This window comes from Micromys minutus (assembly GCF_963924665.1).
Source record: "Micromys minutus genome assembly, chromosome: 1".
NCBI lineage: Eukaryota > Metazoa > Chordata > Mammalia > Rodentia > Muridae > Micromys > Micromys minutus.
The window spans coordinates 157,721,053-157,740,794 of NC_137969.1; the positions used below are offsets into that span (position 1 = coordinate 157,721,053).

The following is a 19,742-nucleotide window of genomic DNA, read 5'->3' on the forward strand; positions in this document are numbered from 1 at the left end:
GCCATGGCCGTGTTGTGTCTGAGTGTGGGTACCCGAGGAAGCCAGAGGTGTCAAATGCCCAGATGCTGCAGGTAGTTGTCACCCTGTTGACAGAGTTCTGGGAGATAAACTGCCCTCTCTCTTTAACAGCTGTGCCATCTCTCCAGCCCTGGACGTGCTTTCTGATCTCTTCTTTTTCGGTAACATCACATTCTTGTTTCGTGGCTATAGAAACCGTTGGCATGTTTTGCTACGGTTGGTTTGGTTTTATTCTGGTCCCTATCTTCCAAGTCAGAGACTCTCTGAAAATATCTACTGGCCCTTGGTTGACCTTTGATTAAGAATTGCAAGAGGCAGAGGCAGACAGAGCTCTGTGAATTCTAGGCCAGCCTAATCTATGTAGCAAGTTCCAGGCTAACCAGGGCTACATTGGAAGGAAGGAAGGAAGGAAGGGAGGGAGGGAGGGAGGGAAGGAGGGGGGAAGTTAGGACAGGAGGAAGGAAGGAAGGAACAAACAAAGGAAGGAAGGAAAGAAGGACAAAAGAAGGCCAGGGGAGTGGCTGGATGTGATTATTCAGACCTGGAATCACCACTCAGGTGATAGAGGTAGGACAATCTCTAGTTTAAGGCTGTCCTGGTCTACACAGAGAGTTTCAGGCCAGCCTGAGCTCTTTAATGAAATCCTGTCTTTAAAACAAAATAAACAAAAACCCAAAAATAAACAACCGAGACCAACTAACCTAGAGAAGTTTTTTGGAAGCTCTGGGCCCAAAGATTTGTCAACTTTCAGATCCTCGCTGGTGAATGAACAGGCAGTCCTGGCCCCATATGGTATTGACGTGATTCTTCTGCCTTTGCTCCAGAGAGCAGGGTCTGGCTGCCAATGTTTTCTAGTCCAGAAGGGGCTAAGAACTTACTTCAGCATTTCAATAAACTTGCTGGGATGTCACCTCTTCCTCAACCATTTTGTCCTCCAGAGAATCTGAAGTTGCAGCTTCAGGGGATACAGGTGTTGCAATGGTTCTTGCTCCAGCCCCTCTGTTTTCACACATGCATCCTCTTTAGTTTAGTCCCACAGGTCCCTGGTGCTATGGTGACAAGGATCTGTCTACGAACTACGCATTGAAATCAGCTTTTCTGTGCCTGACTCTGATTTGGCTCTTTAAGTCACTTTCCCAATCTTGAAATTTTGTTTGTAATGTCTTTTCCCTTGTTAAGCCCGTTCTTGTCATTTCACATCTTAAAAAAAAAAAATTTCTGGGTTGAAGAAGGTTGTAAGATGTGGAGTGTAGCTGGTACTGCAATCATGGTGGTACATGGGTGGGGGTGGAGGCAGGAGGATCAGGAGTTCAAGGATGAGCATTTCCCCCCTGAACAATCTGTGTGTTCGGAGTGGGGTGTGCCATGTGTGTGCCAGTGTCTGTGGAGGTATGAAGAGGATACCTTCTCCTGGAACCAGAGTTCAGGCTGTTTTGAGGCACCTGGTGTGGATACTGGGCTGGGCACCAGAGTCCTCTGGAAGAGCAGCAAGCACTCCTAACCACTCCAGCCCCAAGGATAACCACTTTTATGCTGTTGTTGTATAAACATTATTCAGGATCACTATGGACATTGAGGAGAAGATAAAACCGCTGGTGGTGATGGCTAGGCTCACAGTGAGAATCTGTGGTACAGCCTCGGTGAGAAGGATGCGCTGTAGGTGGTGTGGGCTGCAGAAGTCTGCTGCTGGCTTGGGAAGGTGGGTCCCAGAGCCCACTGTTCCCTGTAGCCACATTGGCTTGAGAGAAGAATGCGGCTCTCAAGTTTAGGGGGACAGTACTATGTCCAGGCATGGAATCCCAGCCACTAAGTGGGCACTCCCTCACACGCTGATGATGCTGAGGGTTTTGAGGTCTCTGCAGAAACAAAGGGATCCAGGTTTGCCGCAGGACCACTGTTTTCTGTGCTGACCTTTCATGAAGCTCACGTGTAAGGGATGTAGGTGGCCTGAGACATTTCCTTTCTTTCCCTTCTTTCCTGGGTGGCTGCCCTTGTGGCCCCCTCTGCTGTCCCACCTTTCCTGACTACTCCCTCCCTTCCCCCTCTGGCGCCAGCAGCTCCTCTCTGAACTTCCATACAGGTTCCCCTGTGTCTTTCTGAACTGTGGAGCAGACTAATTCCCAGCTTACTTTGTGCCTGGTCTGTCTCTCTGTTGACTGATCTCCTGTTGCCCTTGAGGTTTCACTAGCCTGGCAGGTGGGACCTAGATGGCATCCGGGGGTCCACTAACCCAGTCGGGACCTCATCCATTAGCTCCAGCATTCTTTCCCACTGACTGAGTCTCTGGGCTGTCTCCCACTTGTTAAGGTTTTGATGTGGGGTGATTGGAAACAGTTATGGCCACAAAGGGGAAGCTGAGATTTGGGTGAGATCACTGACCAATAGCAGGAGGGAAGCCTATTGGAGCCCTGGGTCAGGGGGATATAGCTTCCAAGAGTGCTCAGCCCCTCAGAGTTCTGTCATGAGATCTGGCTCACACCTCAGACATGTCCCAAATGTTTGAGCCTTAGCCATAAACTAGGGAAGTGCTTGGAGCTTTCCAAATGAGGTATGGTGTCACTGTGTGGAGCCACTCTCTTTGTTGCCAGCCACTCTCTCAGGTATTTGGACAGATGCCTTGAACCCAGTACCCAGACAAGTTTAATGTTGTAGGGAGTGAGGTGTCAACTTCCTGGAGCCTCCCTAGACAGAGCAGCCTTGGGCATAGCCTCTCCAGCAGGGCTTGGTTTTTAACTTCAAATCCCTTTCTCCTGGCTCTGCAATGGCCCCTCCCAGCTCGAGCTTTCTCCCATTGCTGCCAGTGCAGAACCCAAACCGGGGCACCCACCTCCCAGACTATCACATCTCTGGGGAAGTCACGGCGCCCATGGGAAACCCAAGCCTGGGCAGTCTCCCGTTCCTGGTTTTCCAAGGAGCCCTGGCAGAGGGGGCTGGGAAGAAAGGCCCAACAGGGAGGGGAGCTGGGAAGCAGAACAGGGAACTGGAAGGGGAAGGGTGTGGGTGGGCTCAGATCCAGCCTACCTCCTACTCTCCCGCAACTGCCAATCCCCTCCCCGGCAGGCACACACTCAAGGCAGGGGCTTGGAGCTGTCTCTTGTGGGGGGGGGGGGGCAGGAACCGTTGTGTGTCTCCCGGAGGGAAGGGGGTTGATTTGTGGCAGTAACACACCCACCCTGAGCTGTGGCCTGAGGCTCAGGCTTTGTTATTTCATTGGCTTGCGGCCCACACCTGGAAGAAGGAGGAAGAAAAGCCCCTAAAATACAGCTGTGGAGCTCGAGCCCACCAGTTCTGACGGCAAATGGGGCCACAGAGGGGCTTGGAGAGGGCGGCTTGCGTGCCTGTTCAGTGCTGCCATGGCCTTCGGCCTCACCCTTTGGCACCCAGAGAGTGCAACAAACCTGGCATCCCAGGACAGCCTGGGGTCGGCCTGAGGGCCTGAGCTTTGTCAGTGGGGTGTCGGTCCTGGGCAGGCTGAGCAAAAAGACATTCATCTCACTACATCCTGTGGCTGCTGCTCACTTCCTCCTCCACTCGAGTAGCGGTGTGGGGGTGGGGGGGTCGGGTGAGGACAGATTAGAAGGAAAATGTAGCTGGGCTGGGGGCCTCTGGTGGTGGCTGGGGTTTCCCAGGGACTGGCTGGGGTGGAAGGGGGGTTTCGGAAGTGTTCAGAGGGAAGAAAGGCTGAGGGGAGGAGCAGGAGGCCTCTGGAAGTCCCAACAGTGGCGCACACTACACCTTTGAGTTTCTGAAAGGACTGTCATAACCTCCAGGCTCTCTGAGAAGGTGGAGGCCGCCTTAGTTTCTCTCACTCTGGGGTGCTGGAGAGACTGGGAGAAGAGAGGTCAGAGGCCAGGGTGGCCCTGGGCTGGAAGCTAATCCTGGGAGGTCTGTGCTGTGCCTTGCTGACCAATTCTCTTCCCCACAGGAGGAGCCACCTGAAGCCCAGCGCCGAGGCAGCACTTTCCCGAGGGCGTGACAACAAAATCTATGTCTAAGTTTTAGCTCTTGCGTACAAAGATCACGATAGTTCCTTCTCGGAAGCCCTCGAAGCCCACCGCGCCCTCGAAGCTCCAGCCTGCCTCCTACTGCCCAGCTGCCAGCAATGCCCTCCAGCGGCCCCGGGGACACCAGCAGCTCCTCTCTGGAGCGGGAGGACGATAGAAAGGTGAGCACCCCTCTTGGTTCTTTAGGGGACTCCGCGGCTGGTGCTTAGGAAAGGCGAGCACACAGTGACCTGCCAACTAGATGCCGGGACCCCGAAGCTTAGAGAGGTTAGATTCTAAGCTGAGGCAGGAATCTGAGCCCAGGCACTCTTTGCAGGACCATACCTATAACCGTTGTGGTCTCTGAGGGTTAACTTGAAGGATTCAAACATCTGCATTTCTTTCTGAATCTGCCCTATACTAGCTGTGAGACCTTGGGTATCATTACACCTCTGTGTTAGAGCTGGCTGCCTGTGCCACCCCTGTATTTAGTGATTTCTGGGGCACTATAAACATGCGGTGATCAGCTCACACAGATATTCTAGCACATGGCTTTGTTCAGATGCTCAGGAGCAAGTGACATCATCGACCTTTGGAGATAATGAAGTCCCACCCACCCAGGCTTCAAGTGGGAGTCACATGGTAACCTTTGATGTGGTTCCAGGCCGTGGAACCAGTGACTTCTGTGTTTTTAGAATCCCGTGAGAGGCCACATCTTCACCCTATGGCTGAACTCCAGGTTGGGATCAAGTCAGTCAAAAGGGATTTCATCAGATGGATGGGAATCTCTGAAGGGACCACAAAAAGTCACATTGGAGCTGTTTCCACAAACTCCAGCACTGGAATCTGTGTCCCTTCTGTCAGTCTGTCAATTTCACTGTCCTGCCTCTCTGGGTCCCTGGGAGAGGTGTGTGAAGTTTGTTCTTCTGACAAGGGATGTCCACTCGGGCAAGGACCAGCAGCTGGAAGCCTTCACCTTCACACTCAGCCCTTTTCTGCCTCGTTCCTCCTGAGAGTGTGTGTCTGTCTTCTTGGTGTTTTCCACCCATTGTTCTGTTGTCTTGGTGGCAACCCTTGAAACAGTTGAGGTGCAACAGAAGGGGTTGCTGAGCTTTGTTGGTGGTGAGCCCCGATGGGGGTCTGCTCTCTTGCCTCCTTGACCTTACCTTACTATGACCACCCATAGCCCCGATGTAAACAAGGAGCCCATCCCCCAACATATACACGTATAAGTAGGTGTGCACACAAAAAGGTCCAGGGCTCCAGCCTACAACCCTTCACAGTGCTGTGTGTGTGCATGTGTATCATATATACTGACAAGCTGGGGATCATGTGTGCCCCTGGACAGGGGCCCTTGGAAGCTCTTAGTTTACCACCCCTCCCCTTCAGACATGGCCTCACGAAGTCCAAACTGGTTTTAAATGCTCAGTGTAGCAGAGGATGGTCTTGAAGTTCTTCTGTTCCTAGCCCTCCACTTCCTGAGTGCAGGCCAGGCTTTTATCACCCCAACTGGTTTATGTAGTGTTCGAACCCAGCCTAGTGTGTGCAAGGCAAAGACTACTTACTCATGGAGTCCTTAGCCCTCCAGCCTCTCCTTGGTGATCCCATGGGAAATGACTAGTTAGTCTAAGTTCCCTGCAGGCCTTCTGAACTCAAGGAGTACACAGTCCCTGGCCATAATGGTGGCGATACTTACAGTCTTCTGAATTCTGCAGTGGCGGTGGTGGCATAGCTAATTCCCCCCCTTTCCTTGGGCTGGCTTTGTTTCTCTGCCAGGCTGGGTGACCCTGAGCCTCTTCTGCTCCGTGTTCTGATGGATGCTTTCTGCACCTTCACATACTCCACACCCCCCACAGCTGGACAGACTCCTGTTATCAGACCGTGAACCCACCCTGCACAGCAGCAAGTCATGTGATAGCTCACTTTGATGCAGAGGAAGTCAGAAGTCCCAGGCCCCAACGCTGGGGCTAGTCACTTATGGGAGATGTGACTTCAGGCCATCTGGGCTGGTGTTTGCTCAGCTGGAAAATGGGGATAGTAACTCTAGCCTTGCCTGTCTTACAGGGCGCCTGTGGAAGTCAGATGAGGTCACGGGCAGGGAAGTGCCCTGCAGACAGCAAAGTCTGGTCCAATTATGAGGGATTACGATTGCTATTATTATCTACCCATAGTAACTGCTCTGGCTCTGGTGGTAACAAACACACACCCAGCCCTAGATCCTGGGACTAATAGAGTGAGCATATTCACATACTGGCAGGGGCCATTATGCCAAAGATGACAGTGATCTGGATAGACAAAGAATAGAGCCTGGCTGGGCCTCCTTTTAAACCACCTACACCCACAGCACATATGCTGGTTCACCTGGCACCCCTGGGCTGGCTACGGCACAGCCACCTGGCCAAGGCAGGAAGAGACACTAAAAGGCAGCCTGGGACAGGGACATTGTGTAGTTGTATATGGAGAACATGGACTGTCTCTACAGCCCAAGAGTCTACAGAGATGGCACAGACACCTGGCACAATAGAGCCATCTGCTGAGCCTGAGGGAAGAGGTGAGGCTCCGCTGGCCTTTTCATTCAGCAGCCCCACCTGTCTATCTAGCCCTCTATTTGCAGCCTCCGGAGACCATTTATGCCCTTCCTGGATTTTCAAGCCTTTGTTTTTGCCTTACCTCTCCTGGCTCAGTCCCCTCTCTGGAAAAGCCCTGGCTGTACTCTCTTGGGTTAGAGTTTGCAAACCTGTCATTCTCAGCCATGGCTCCCAATTCAACCATTTCAGCATCACCCGAAAATATAAGGGAGCTGGAGTTGCAAGGTGCAAGCTCCTGCTGGACCTACAGAGTGAGCTCTGGGGTTGGGACCCTGGGAGTCTGTCATTCACAGCCCAGGAGGGTGGCGGTCTCCATCCTCCCCTTACTGATTCCCCAGAGTCTGCAGTGGCATGGAGTAGGAGGAATGTCATGGATAGGAGCCAAAGGTATCACACCCCACCAGGGAGCCCAGGGCCAGACAGATGGGGTGCAGAGTGGGTGACAGACAAAAGGGCTGTGCTTTGTCTCTGAGAATACACAGGGATTTGTAAAAGTGAGCTCCCTTCCTGCACCCTGCTATCCATGAGCTGGGGGGGGGGGGGGCTACTTGTAGAGGTTGAGAGCAGAGGGCTGGTGTCCTGTGGGAGGGCTATCTCTGTGACAGGGCTATGGCTGTCACCTCCATGGCTTTCTTTTTCTCTGGCTTCAGAAACTTTGTGGCCAAGATGCACTGAGCATTGTCTGTTTGCTAGACACTCTATATGAGTTATTTTAACTCTCATAGTTGCCCCAAAGGGCACTGATATTTTCATGATTCTCTCTTATTAAGGACCGAATTGAAGCTTGGGGATGCTAAGTCACTGCTGAGGTCTCCCAGTTTGCTGTCAGGGTCCTTTGAGGTGAAGAGGGTGGGGTGAGCAGTGGCTTCCATGTGTGCTCCACGCACTGTGGCATGGGTTTCTCCTGCTTCCGGTTCAAGGGTGTTTATTTAGAATGAAAGTTGGGAGTCTGTGTGGATGCCAAAGGCACATGGGGGGGGGAAGGGGGGCAGGGAGAGAGAAATCTTCCTCATTGGAGACACAACTGTGAGCATCCAACTGCTCTCCATCCCCCACTCTTTGGATGTATTGATCCTCTTCTTCCTCCCCCCATTCCTGTATTTCTTCAGAGACCCTTACCTTTCTGTGGGCCTCGCACATAGCTCAGTTCCATAAGTCTGCAGGAAGAAACCGATGGTCCTGAGGACTACTGAACAGCAGGGGTGGGAACTACAGGTGACCCCTTGTCCCTTTCCTAGTATCAGGTAGAGGAGGCTACATTGGTGCAGATTTGTGCTGGAGAGCTCAAAGTATGTGAGTGGGTGCATGCGTTCGTGTGTGTGTGTGTGTGTGTGTGTGTGTGTGTGTGTATGTGTGTGTGTGTGTAGGTGTGCACATGTGTGTGTGGGGCTAAGGCTCAGACTCTCTCCTCCCTCCTCCAAGTGCAGCCCAGAGACCTGGCAAGTGCAGATTTCCCTTGGCACTGAGCTCTTCCTTGTGTGACATGCAGCTCAAGGGCATCCTTGGTGAGGTCCCTGCCAGCTCCACGGGTCTGCCTTACTCCACTCAGATTTACTCACATGCTCACTCAGGGCTGGCTAGACATTGGGGGGTCCTTTGAAAAGCATCCTCAGGGGACTTTTTATGTTTTTGTTTTTATTTTTATTTTTTAAAAAATTGAAAAGTCATTTATTTTAAGGTGTGTGTGTATGTATGTGTGTGTGTGTGTGTGTGTGTGTGTGTGTGTGTGTGTGTGTACACTGGGAATAGAGCTCAGGTCCTCTGAAAGAGCCAATGCATACTTTTAACCACTGAGCCACCTCTCAGATAGAGAAAAGCTGATTTTTTTCTTTCCACATGATAATGACATGTACATTTCTACTTAATGGGGTAATTGAATGCTTGACACTTGAGGTAAGCTTGTGATGTCCATGGCCCACTAGAGTCGACCAGGACCCAGGATTGGCTTATATTGTCCAACCTTCTCTAAAGTTAGATTCTATGAACCAGCACAGCCTCTGGTGGGGTCAACCAGGCCCTAGGTACAGACTTGAATTTGTATCAGGCCTTTCTGCATGACTCCGCCTCAGAGCCAGCACCCTGCCTGCCTGCCTGCGATATTTCAGCGAGATGGTGCATTTGCGTGATTAATTAACTTAGGGACCTGCTACGTAGTAATTTAGCCGAATTAGTCTAATTCTGGACCACTTATTTGTCTACTTGCCTCCGTACCTGCCTGCCTGCCCCTCTCTGGGCTGTGAGGGAAGGGAGCCAGGGTGGGGTGTGTGGAGTATGACCTCTATGAGCCCAGCATAGAAAGGAAGCTCTTTTCTCCATGTTTGCAGGCACAGAAAGCCTGAGGCCTCTTTCTTCATGGACCAGAACAGAAGGGAAGCCAAGGCAAGTGAAGGCAGCGAGACCCACTGCCTTCTGTGGTTAGCTCAGGAGGATGAGCAGGGACCACAGCCAGGCTCACGGTTGCTTTGGTCCTCCAGGCTGTAAATGGCAGGGAAGGATTGGAGCCCGGCCCTGTTAGGAAAGCAGGTCCCCTAGAGTAAGTGTGGGGAAGGCTGGAATCAGCCATATAGAGAGGACATGGAGAGCTGGCCTTAGTAAGTGTCCCTTCTGGCCTGGGTGAGAGTCCAGGTTGTGCTTGTTGCGTCCTTTGTAGAGCCACAGGACAGTTAAGGTGTCACTGTCAGCATCTTACTTCACTATAGGTAGGGTGTGCCATCTCCTTTACACAGCGGTTACTGCTGCTGTTCACAGGAACCTGGAGAGCACCTGCTGCTTTTCTCTCCATTCCACAGGTGGGTAACCAAAGGAGGCCAGGGAACTTGGCAAAGGCCAGGGGGCTGCACAGTAGCTTCATCTAGACTAGCTGCTTCTGCCAATCAGGGGGCATGCAGAGCCATGGGGGGACATGAATGTGCTTGGTGTCCATGGGTTGCTTGAGAGGAGAGCAGGGGGTGTTCCACTTGAGAGCTCAAGACCGAGTTTCATTTGTATCCAGTACACAGTAGGTGTTCAGTGTTTCAGTATTTTCACTGTTGCCTGTCCTAAATGTGGGGCATGAGATACCTACTGTGTGTTTGTTCCAGAAGTAGGGGAGGCAAGCAGCTGGTAGAGGCAAGATAGATGTCTTAGCAGACAAAACTATTCCTCTTTTTGCTTATTTTTGTTTTATTTCTCGAGACAAGTTTTCTCTATGTAGACCTGGCAGTCCTGGAACTGCCTCTGTAGACCAGGCTGGCCTCTAACTCAGAGATCCACCTGCCTTTGCCTCCCTAGTGCTAGAATTAAAGGTATGCACTTCCCATCAGCAAAATGATTTCAAATCTTTGAACATACATGAAGCACCTGCTGTATACAAGTACCTATGGTCTGTAGGATCCCAAAAGGGACACTAAGGCATAGCTCCTGTCTCCAGAGAAGTGGTGGCCTTTAGTTAGGAGGGATAGATCATTTCTTCCCATCAGTAATTATCCTATTAAACCAGTGAATGTTTGCTAATTCACTACTATCAATTACTGAAATGAAGGGCTGGTGAGCTTTCGAGGTTACTCTGAAAACGTCTCTAGCAATTCTTGTTATTTATAGGTCCTCAGCCTCTGTCCCTTGCTGTGGAGCAAGAGCCACCTCCATAGGGAGATGAGGCGTGTCTGCATGCAGATGTGTGCATGTGAGAGCTGTGCCTGTTTAGTACAGGTCTGTGGTACCCTTCTCGGGCTCCTGCAGAAGACAATTCTCTCATCAAATTCCACAGCCACAGACAGTTCCTGGGAGGCCAGCCAGCTGGCAAAGGCTGTCCATGCGTATTGTCCTGGGAGGCCTGGGCAAGTAGCTGGCTAGATCTGGCAAGTTCATCCCCTTGACTCAAAAACCAACTTGAGGCATCTGTTCAGCAGGTTATGGGTCAGTGGCTTCTGCACTAAGCGCTAATGGGAGCATGGATGTGTCTCTGTTTCTGGGAAAGGACTTCAGGCAAAATATGTCTTCTTGGGGACAAGGACCTATGTCTAGGCCCAGAGAGGCAAGTGTGCATGAGTGTTTGCATGCCAGTAAATATGAGGTGTGCTTTCACTGTGTGTGCCTGCACATGTGTGCATAGAACATGGCATAGTCATATATAGAGGCAGGATACATACATTCAAAAGACCCACTGACTGGAAATGAGAAGATGGAGTTGTTGGTTCCCTCTCCTGCCTCTGTCTTCTACAAATCTCATAATCTCTCTGAGCTTCAGTTTACCACCTGTGTGTTGGGAGAACATGACACCCAGTGTGGTTTCTGTCAATCATAAAAATAATATGAAGCAGAGCCAGGTGTGGTAGTGCAGGCCTGTAATCCCAGCACTCGGGAGGCAGAAGAAAGAGGAGGACCAGAAGTCCAAGCCAGTCTCAGCTACCTATCGAGGTCCAGGTCAGCTCAGGCACTCGGGAGCCTGTTTCAAAATCTAACAATAAGAAAGAATATATGGAAATGCTTTGTTGATTTTGTTGTATTGTACAAATGTGAGCCATTATTGTTGGCATAGCCCAGCTTGTCAGAAGGCAAAGATGTGTGTGGCTTAAAATAATCCATCCAGTGAGCTGTGCTAAAATGTGGGTCAGACCATAGCCTCAGAGTTTTAGAGAGAGACCAGTGGGAGCCACTTAATCTAACAGGCCAGCCTAGCTGAGTGTCCCTAAAGCTGTAAAGAGTCCCAGGAAAGGAAGGTGACAATTACCAATAGGTGTTTTAGGTTGGGTGTTGAGGCAAGTCCCTGACACTGGGGAAATGTAGCCTGGAGGTCCACAAACTCATGGACATTCTGAGTTACACAGTGAGGTCCTCCCTCAATGCACAAACGAGAAAGAAGACAGGTGTGATGGCTCATGCCTGTTAGCAGCACCTGAGAGGGGAAGGCAGAAGGACTGTTGGACGTTTGAGGCCGCATAATGAGTTTTAGACCAGGCTGGGCTAAACCCACGGTAATCCTGTTTGTAACTCTGGAGACAGATCTGTGTGATTCTGTGCCCTGCACAGTGTATTTGCACGGGTCTGTACGTTTGTATGTGTGTCCCATTTGTGCATGTGGACTCTATGCTTTACTGAGTATCTACTATGTGACAGTCACTCATCGAAGGGTTGTCTGCTGTCTGTCTTGTGCTGTCTGTCAGGTGAGGCTTTTTTTTTTTAATTTTTCTGCTGTTGGTTTTTAGAACAGGAACTCAAGTACTCTAGGCTAGCTAGAACTTCTGATCCTCCTGCCTCCACCTCTCAAGAAGTCCCTCCTGGCTAAGCACATTAGTGCATGCCATAATCCTAGCGCTGGGAGGCCGGAGGATTGCAAGTCTGAGATCATCCTGAAATTCATGGAGAGACTCTACCTCCAAAACCAAAAGTAAGCAACAGCTCTGGTTACTCCATTCAAGGAGCTCACAGCATTACAGGGTTGGGCGGCTATCCGGACCTATCCATTCAGTCTAGGCAGGGGAAGCAAGCCCAGGAAGCCTGCAGGGAAGGTGGTATGCAGAAGGAGTAGCTATGCCTAGATGTCCGAGGAAGCAGCTGCTTTTGCACCTGCTGCCTGTGTTGGGGCCCTGGGATGGAAAGGAGACATAGGCAGTTCAGCAAGAGCCCAGGGACCTTTGCAAGGACTAGGAGCTGGGTTTGACCCTGCAGGCCCCTGGAGTCCCCCTTAGAGAGGGTTAAAGCTCTGGAGAATGACATAATCCACCTTGCAATTTGGAAAAGTCGGCCGCCCCAGCATCCGCATAGCTCACCATAGCAACGGCAGCAGCCAGATGTTGGGATCTGTCTGCTTGTGAGTGATGGCTGCACATGGAGGGGAGAGAGCTGGGATTTGCTGGAGGCCAGAAGGGGGCCTCTGCTGGCAGACTGGGAATGCTGGTGAAACAGAGTCAGGCTCTGTGGAGGCAGGAAGAAGTAAGCTGGTCCCCAGTGACTGTCACGTGCCGTGTTCCTCTATCGCCTTACTTATTTCTCATGCTACAACTGTGAAGCAAGCATGATTTCCATTCCATGCATAAGGAAAACAGGCTGCAGAGATGCTAAGTTTGAGGTGACTAGTAAACGGCACAGTGTACAGTTCAGCCTAGCCCTGCTCTTTGCCAATGCCTTGTCTAATTTCTGCCCCCCTACAGTTCTTGAAGGAGCTAATTGAGACTCCTACCTGAAGATGAGGAGACCAATCTGGGCTCAGTTCTGTTCCCACTAAATGTGCTGCTCTTTCCAGCTGCTCAGGTTACTACAGCGCAGGTTCTTGCATTTCAGTGTCAGAGAGGCCCCTTCTTCGGTGCTGCTTGCAGATTTGAGAAGCACAGCCCGCATTCCTTTGCTTAACCCGTCATCACTGACACTGTATAAAGCAGGCCTCTGACAGATGCTCCGATAGACCTTCCTGGAGTCACCAAGGGCATGGCTCAGGCCATCTGCTCACCCAGTCAGTGTATTAGGCTCCTGCCTGGCAGTGTGAACGAAACACTGGCGGGCTCAGCAGAAAACACGCCCTCCATTTTAGAATGCTGTGTTGCAAACTCACTTTCCACAGAGCTGTACTGAGCTGCATGGGAAGGTGGAAGCCAGACCTGGATATGGATCCGGAAGACTGGGAGGTCTGTTCTGTGCAGACCCTGCTTCATGATGGGTGTGGGGTTCAGGCCTGGTACACAGCTCCCTGCCTGATACTCTACAGGCTTTGCAAAGATGGCTCGTTCTTCCTAGGCTGGGTTAGCCTGAATTGCACCCAGCAGGGACAAACATGTCCCGATTATATATCATGCTTGGACAGCTTGTATGGGGTAAAACATGTGAGCAGAACATGGAAGTACCACATGGCATGGGGTTTACTGTTAAAGATCCTAGAGGCCTTTCCCATGGGGTCATGAGAAAAGGGGTTTGTCTGTACCAGAAGGTCAAGTATCTTCCATTTGGTTTGATTTCTGCTTTTGTCTTTTTTTTTTTTTTTTTTTTTTTTTTTTTTTTTTGTGATAGCTGAAGATGGTTTTTGAACTCTCCATATAGCCGAGGATAACCTTAAACATGTGATCTTCCATGTCTATGTCCCACATGCTAGCATAGAGTGCCACACCTGGTTTATGCAGCGCTGGAAATTCAGGCCTCAGTTTCAAGCACACCAGGCAATCAATTTACCCATCTAGCCAAATGGCTTTGGTTTTTGGTCATTGCTGTATGGTGGCCATTTTTCTTTGCTAAAGAAATAATAGTTCAGATCTCAGAATTTCTGGGTGGTGGTAGCTCTAGGATCCACCCTAAGCTCTAAGGTAGAAACAGTGAACAGAGCAGACAACAGACCTGGTGTTTGTTCACTTTAGAAACCAAAGGCAGGCAGAGCGGCTGTGTTCTTACCCGTCCTGTGAATGAGGAAGCCAAGGCTCAGAGGGGAGGATCTGTGATGAGGACTCAGGGGCTGTGGACCTGCTTTAGTCATCTCTGTGGTCCCATACTTTCCCTGATATTTTCTATAAAGACAGTCACAAACTGGTAGAATCAAACCACAAGCAATGTCCTACTCCCGAAGTTGCTGTGCTAAAGTAGCCCGCACACTCTGAGCTGCGAGTGTCAGCGGTAATCTGTGTGTCCCCAGTAGTTTCTTGAAGAGGCATCTTTAGGACCTTGGGACATAACTAAACAGAACAACCGGTCAGAACCAAAAGCCTGGCTTCTTGTGGACATGTGTCCGTGGACTCCCTGTGGCAGGGCCCCTTCTGTTGCCTGCCTCCCTGGAGCCTTCTAGACTCACTTCTTTGTTAGCCTCTCCTAAAAGGAATGCCCAGAGGCCAGTGGTCCTGGGGGCAACCTCGCTCCACACTGGAGCCTCTGCTTGCTGACCCCCCCTCCCCCGAGACCCTTCATGGCTGGACTCCTTACATGGTCCTCTTCAGTGTTTCTCCAGCCCCTTGTCCTTATACCGCTGTGCCTTGCCCAGTGGCGGTGCCCTCCAAAGCCAGCTCTGACCCCTGGCCAATTTCCTCAACATCAGGTCTCTTGCTTACTAGCTTTTCCTTTCTCCTATGTGCACTGGAGGCTTCTTCTGTGTCTCTGTCTGTTCTGTCTCCTTAGTCAGCTGGACAGTTGCCACCAATAGGTGCTGAGGTGTGCCTGCCTGTCACCTCTACTCACACCTCCTCAGAGGCCTGTTAGAACTTGAACTGTGATTGTCTGCTTCCTAGACATTCCATGAGTAGATGGACGGATGGGCAGACAGACAAATAGGTCAGTATTGATCTTACTATGTGTCAGGTGACTGTGATTGGTCATAGTAGGTCTTCATCACATGCCCTACCAATACCTGAAAATCGATGTGGTGAACCACAACTATTTTGAAATCATAGAAAACGAAAGTTAAGTGGGATGTGGAGGACCATCACAGATCTCCAGGAAGCATGGGCACCCTTGCTTCGCTGTCCATGGGTTCCAGTGTCTCTGTGACTTGGCTTCTGCAGTAAGATCTGCAAAGCCATTTTCAGCTGCTAATATCATGATGGGGAGCAGCCTGCTGCCCTTGGTCAAGGTCTCCCCTTCCCCAACATTGCTTCTGCCAGTGGTTAGTCATGTTGGAGCCTGCTGAGTCAAAAGGGACTTGTGGGTGGTTTGTGGCCTGGAGCAGTGAGGCAGGACTTTCTAGGTATACAACGCTGCCCTAGAAGATAAGCCCAGAGGTCTCACCCCTGAGCAGGTTTTCATCAGTAGGAGCAAAGCAGACAGTATTTAGTGAGAAGGATCAAGTTCTTCCTGTAAGTGGCCAGAGGTGACCAGTGAAGATGGTTCACTACTCTCTTGACCCAGAAAACCCCACAAAATCATGCAAATCCAGAGATTCAAACCTTCATGTTCACTTTAAGAACACCCAGGAAACTTCCCAGGCCATCAAGGGTATGCATATCAGCAAAGCCACCAAATATCTGAAGGATGTCACTTTAAAGAAGCAATGTGTACCATTCTGGCAGTATTATGGTGGCGTTGGTAGGTGCACCCAGGCCAAACAGTGGGGCTGGACACAGGGACAGTGGTAAGAAAGAGTGCTGAGTTTTTGCTGCACATGCTTAAGAATGCAGAGAGTAAGGCTGAACCTAAGAGTTTAGATGTAGATTCTCTGGTGATTGAACACATCCAGGTGAACACGGCACCTAAGATGCGCCGGCGAACCTACAGAGCTCATGGCTGATGAACCCCTACATGAGCTCCCCTGCCGCATTGAGATGATCCTCACTGAGAAGGAACAGATCGTTCCAAAGCCAGAGAGGGGTTTGCACAGAAGAAAAAGAATATCCCAGAAGAAACTGAAGAAGCAAAAGCTCATGGCACGGGAATAAACTCAGCATAAAATAAATGCAGATAAAGTTTAAAAAAAAAAAGGGAAGAAAAAAGAGGTGCCATGGTCTCCATGACACCTCTGTGGCATGGTGACATCAGTGCCAGGGCCACGTGGACCAGGCTCAGGGCAGGGGTGCATACAGCCTGAATGAAATTCCTGCCTTCTGCACAGACACAGTGCATTTTAAACAATGTCACTAAATTGATCATTTTATGATATTTTGTTTTCAATAAAGATTCATTAAATAGCTTGCTGCTTGAATGTCTGTAACTATGTTAATGTTTTCCCCCCTTTTCATGGGAATAAAATCAACTGTGGTCTTGGCATAAGGCTCAGTGGTAGAGCTCTTCTATAGCAGATATGAATTCCTGGGTTCAGAACCCAGCATCCAAACCACACATACCCAGAGCCTCGTCTTACAATCTTTTGTTCCCTCATTTATTTGTTTTTTGTTTTACAAGACAGGGTTCTCTCATAGTCCTGGCTGTTCTGGAACTCACTCTGTAGACCAGGCTAGCCTGGAACTCAGAGATCTGCCTGCCTCTGCCTCCTGAGTCCTGGGCTAACAGGCATGTGCCACCAGTACCTGACCATGCTACGCTCTTATAATTAGGAAAATATGGGAGTTGGGGAAATGGCTTGGTGGGTAACGTGTTTGCTGCTTAAGCATGATGATCCAAGGCCAGACCCACACCACCCACATAAAAATTGGGGATGTGGTGCCCACCTATAACTTCAGTGCTGGGGGGACAGACAGAAAGACCCCTGATGCTTTTCATCCAGTTCAGTGGGAGGACCCTGTCTCAAAAAATAAGGGTTAGGGTTTGTGATACACTTCAGTGGGTGAAGTCACTTGGCACAAAGCTGGACCACTGAGTCCAACTCTCAATTCCCCATAGTAGAGAGAATGAACTCCTGAGAGTTCTCTGTTGCATGTCCACACACACACACACACACACACACACACACATTATTTTTTATTTGTCTGTTTTTGTTTTTCTGAAACAGAGTTTCCCTATGTAGTCCTGACTGTCCTGAAACTTGCTTTGTAGGCCAGGCTGGCCTCAAATTCAGAGATACTTGCCTCTGCCTCTCGAGTACTGGGACTAAAGGTGTGTGCTACCACCATACCTGGTTAAAGAAACTATATTTTTATTTATATGTGGAAAGCAACTGAGGAAGACACCTGAGACTGGCTTCATCTCCACATGTGCACATACATGTACACTTTGTGTGCTTTCCACGTGCCCGTGCATATGCTCCGTGCTTTTATGGATCTCCAAGTTTGAGGTCAGCCTGGTCTACACAAGTGAGTTCCAGGACAGCCAGGGCTACACAGAGAAACCCTGTCTCAAAAAAGAAAGAAAACAAACAAACAAACAAAACCCAACAATCATAATCATAATACTATTTTTAAAAAGAAGTTGGGGCTGGAGAGGTGGCTCATCGATTAAGAATGCTGACTGCTCTTCCAGAGGTTCTGAGTTCAACTCCCAGCAACCATATGGTGGCTCACAACCATCTGTAATGGGATCTGATGCCCTCTTCTGGTGTGTCTGAAGACAGTAACAGTATACATTAAGTAAATAAATCTTTAAAAAAAAAAAAAGTTGTTCATGGGATGTATACTTTTAATCCTGGAACTCAGGAAGCAGAAGCAGATGGTTTTTTTGAGGCCTAGTCTACGTAGCAAGTTCAAGGCCAGCTAGAGTTATATAGTGAGACCCTATCTTTAAGAAAAAATCAAAACACACACAGTGCAGTCATCAGAGGGAGTCAGACCCCTTGGAGGTCCCTGGGGTCCCTCTAGGATTTAGCTGCCCAACTATTTTATTTGGCCAATGCTTGGAATTGAGCCCTGTCAGAGCTAGCTAGCTGAGATCCTGTCTTAGACTCAGGCAGTGGAGGCAGAGGCAGGTGGATCTCCAAGTTTGAGGTCAGCCTGGTCTACAGAGTGAGTTCCAGGACAGCCAGGGCTACACAGAGAAACCCTGTCTCAAAAAAGAAAGAAAAGAAACAAACTAGGATGTTGTGCCTGCTAGGCAAATATTCTGCCACTGAAGCTGCACCCCAGCCAGTAGGTGTCTTGGGATGGGGTTCAACCTTACCGTACAGGAGGGTTGGGGACAGCATGGCACAGCCCTGGAAATGTGAATGTTGTGGTCAATGCCAGTCCAGATAGCCTGAAACACAGTGACTCTTTGGTTAGCTCTGGCTTACAGGGTGTGTCTGTGTCCACAGGAAGGAGAGGAACAGGAGGAGAATCGTGGCAAGGAAGAGCGTCAGGAGCCCAGCGCCACGGCCCGGAAAGTGGGGAGGCCTGGCCGGAAGCGCAAGCACCCACCGGTGAGTGTTCTCTGTTACATGACCATGCCTGTGCCATGGACAGTATATCTGCAAGGCCTTGGTGACACCAAGGCCAGCTGTAGAGTTTTGTTACTTCCTCCGCTCTTTGAACCAATCTTTTCTTTCCCTGTTTTCTTCAGTTTTGAAGGAGAGGCTAGGGAACTTGTCTTTGGGTGTGGGAGCTGAGATTTCAGCCAGGCTCTGACCCCTGGCTTCCCGATGGAAGGGTGCCAAGAAAGCCTGCCACATTCTCCAGATGGACCAAGAGCCTCTGAGTCTGGCCATGTAGGCCCCCTGCCACAGAGACATACACTAGCTGTGTTCCTCTGCTCCCAGCAGGGCCTGAGGCCAGACAGAGCCAGATCCCAGAGTAAGGAAGACTTGCAGGCTGAGAGGCCCCAGGCACTGCTGAAGGCCTGCAGAATGGCTGGTGCTGATTCAGCTGCTCACAAGCTCCTGCTCCAGGGAGCCAGGCTGCTGAGGTCTGGGGCTGCTCAAGATGGAGAGAGCTGGGAGGTGTGGTGAAGAGCCTGCCTCCCTCGTGCCCAAGGGTGGATAATGATGTCCCAGCACTAGGCCAGCTGGTTCTTTTCTCTTAGCCCTACCAGCAGAGAATGGTGGACTTGGAGCAGGAGACTGAAGGGGAACAGCTTCTCCACAGTAGTAACCGCAGGGCGGATTGGCAGCAGGACAGCAGGGAGTAGCGATTTTCTCACATCTGGTTAGGGAGATGGCTCCAGAGAGGCCAGAGGCTCTGGGAACCTGTTGGGAGTTAATGGGAAGGAACTACAGCCAATTCTGCATGACGTAGAGGGGAGGGCGGAAGTTAGGTAACTAGCTGGTGAGTAATTTAGGACATCTTAATAATAAAGCACACGTGGATATTTTATGGCCTGTAATGAAAAATTCACGACAATGGAAGAATGAAATGAGAGGTCAGAAGAATTTCCTGCTTGAGGCAGCTGCCCTGTGCTGTTGTCCCAGTCTTTCACCCAGGAGCACCTTGAGAGGTAAAGGTGTGTGAGGAGCAGCTGGCTCCATTTGACTGCAGGCATGTCCTTCCCCCTGAGGCACCTCAGCCTGTAATCTGCTGAGCAAATTTCTGCACTCTAATCGCTGAGAACCCAGAGCCACCACCTGTAACAAATAAAGAGTCAGTGACCCCTTGACTCCAATTTGTCAGTCTGGAATCAAAAGGCAGGCAGGCGCGGCAGTGAGAGAGGGTGAAAGTCTGGGGTCAGAGGGTATGAGGAAATAACCGCAGAGCGAGGTCTGGGTGGGAGTCATTCAGCCCTTGCCTGAATCCAGCTTCGAAGCAGAAAGAAAACTACTGTCTTTGGAGACCTGGTTCCAATACCAGCTTCACAATCCACCGCCTTTGTGAGCTTGAACAAGTCGCAGCCAGAACCTACATGGTGGCTCACAGTCATACGTAACTCCAGGTTCAGGGGATCGGATGCTCTTTCTGACTTCCAAGAGTACCAG

General features: G+C 50.3%; 1 protein-coding gene across 3 annotated transcripts in view; it reads left to right on the forward strand.

Annotated features, from left to right (window-relative positions):
- DNMT3A (DNA methyltransferase 3 alpha) overlaps positions 1–19,742 on the forward strand; it is a 102,298-nt gene that overhangs the window by 22,106 nt on the left and 60,450 nt on the right. For 2 of the 3 annotated variants that reach the window (XM_080909381.1, XM_080909380.1), the window contains exons 2-3: positions 3,944–4,183; positions 18,153–18,257. In XM_080909381.1, coding sequence (XP_080765507.1) covers positions 4,121–4,183; positions 18,153–18,257 — 168 coding nt within the window. In that variant the 5' untranslated portion in view covers positions 3,944–4,120. Of the gene's footprint in view, positions 1–3,747; positions 3,860–3,943; positions 4,184–18,152; positions 18,258–19,742 lie in introns of those variants that run through there. The other variant, XM_080909382.1, reaches the window with a different exon arrangement.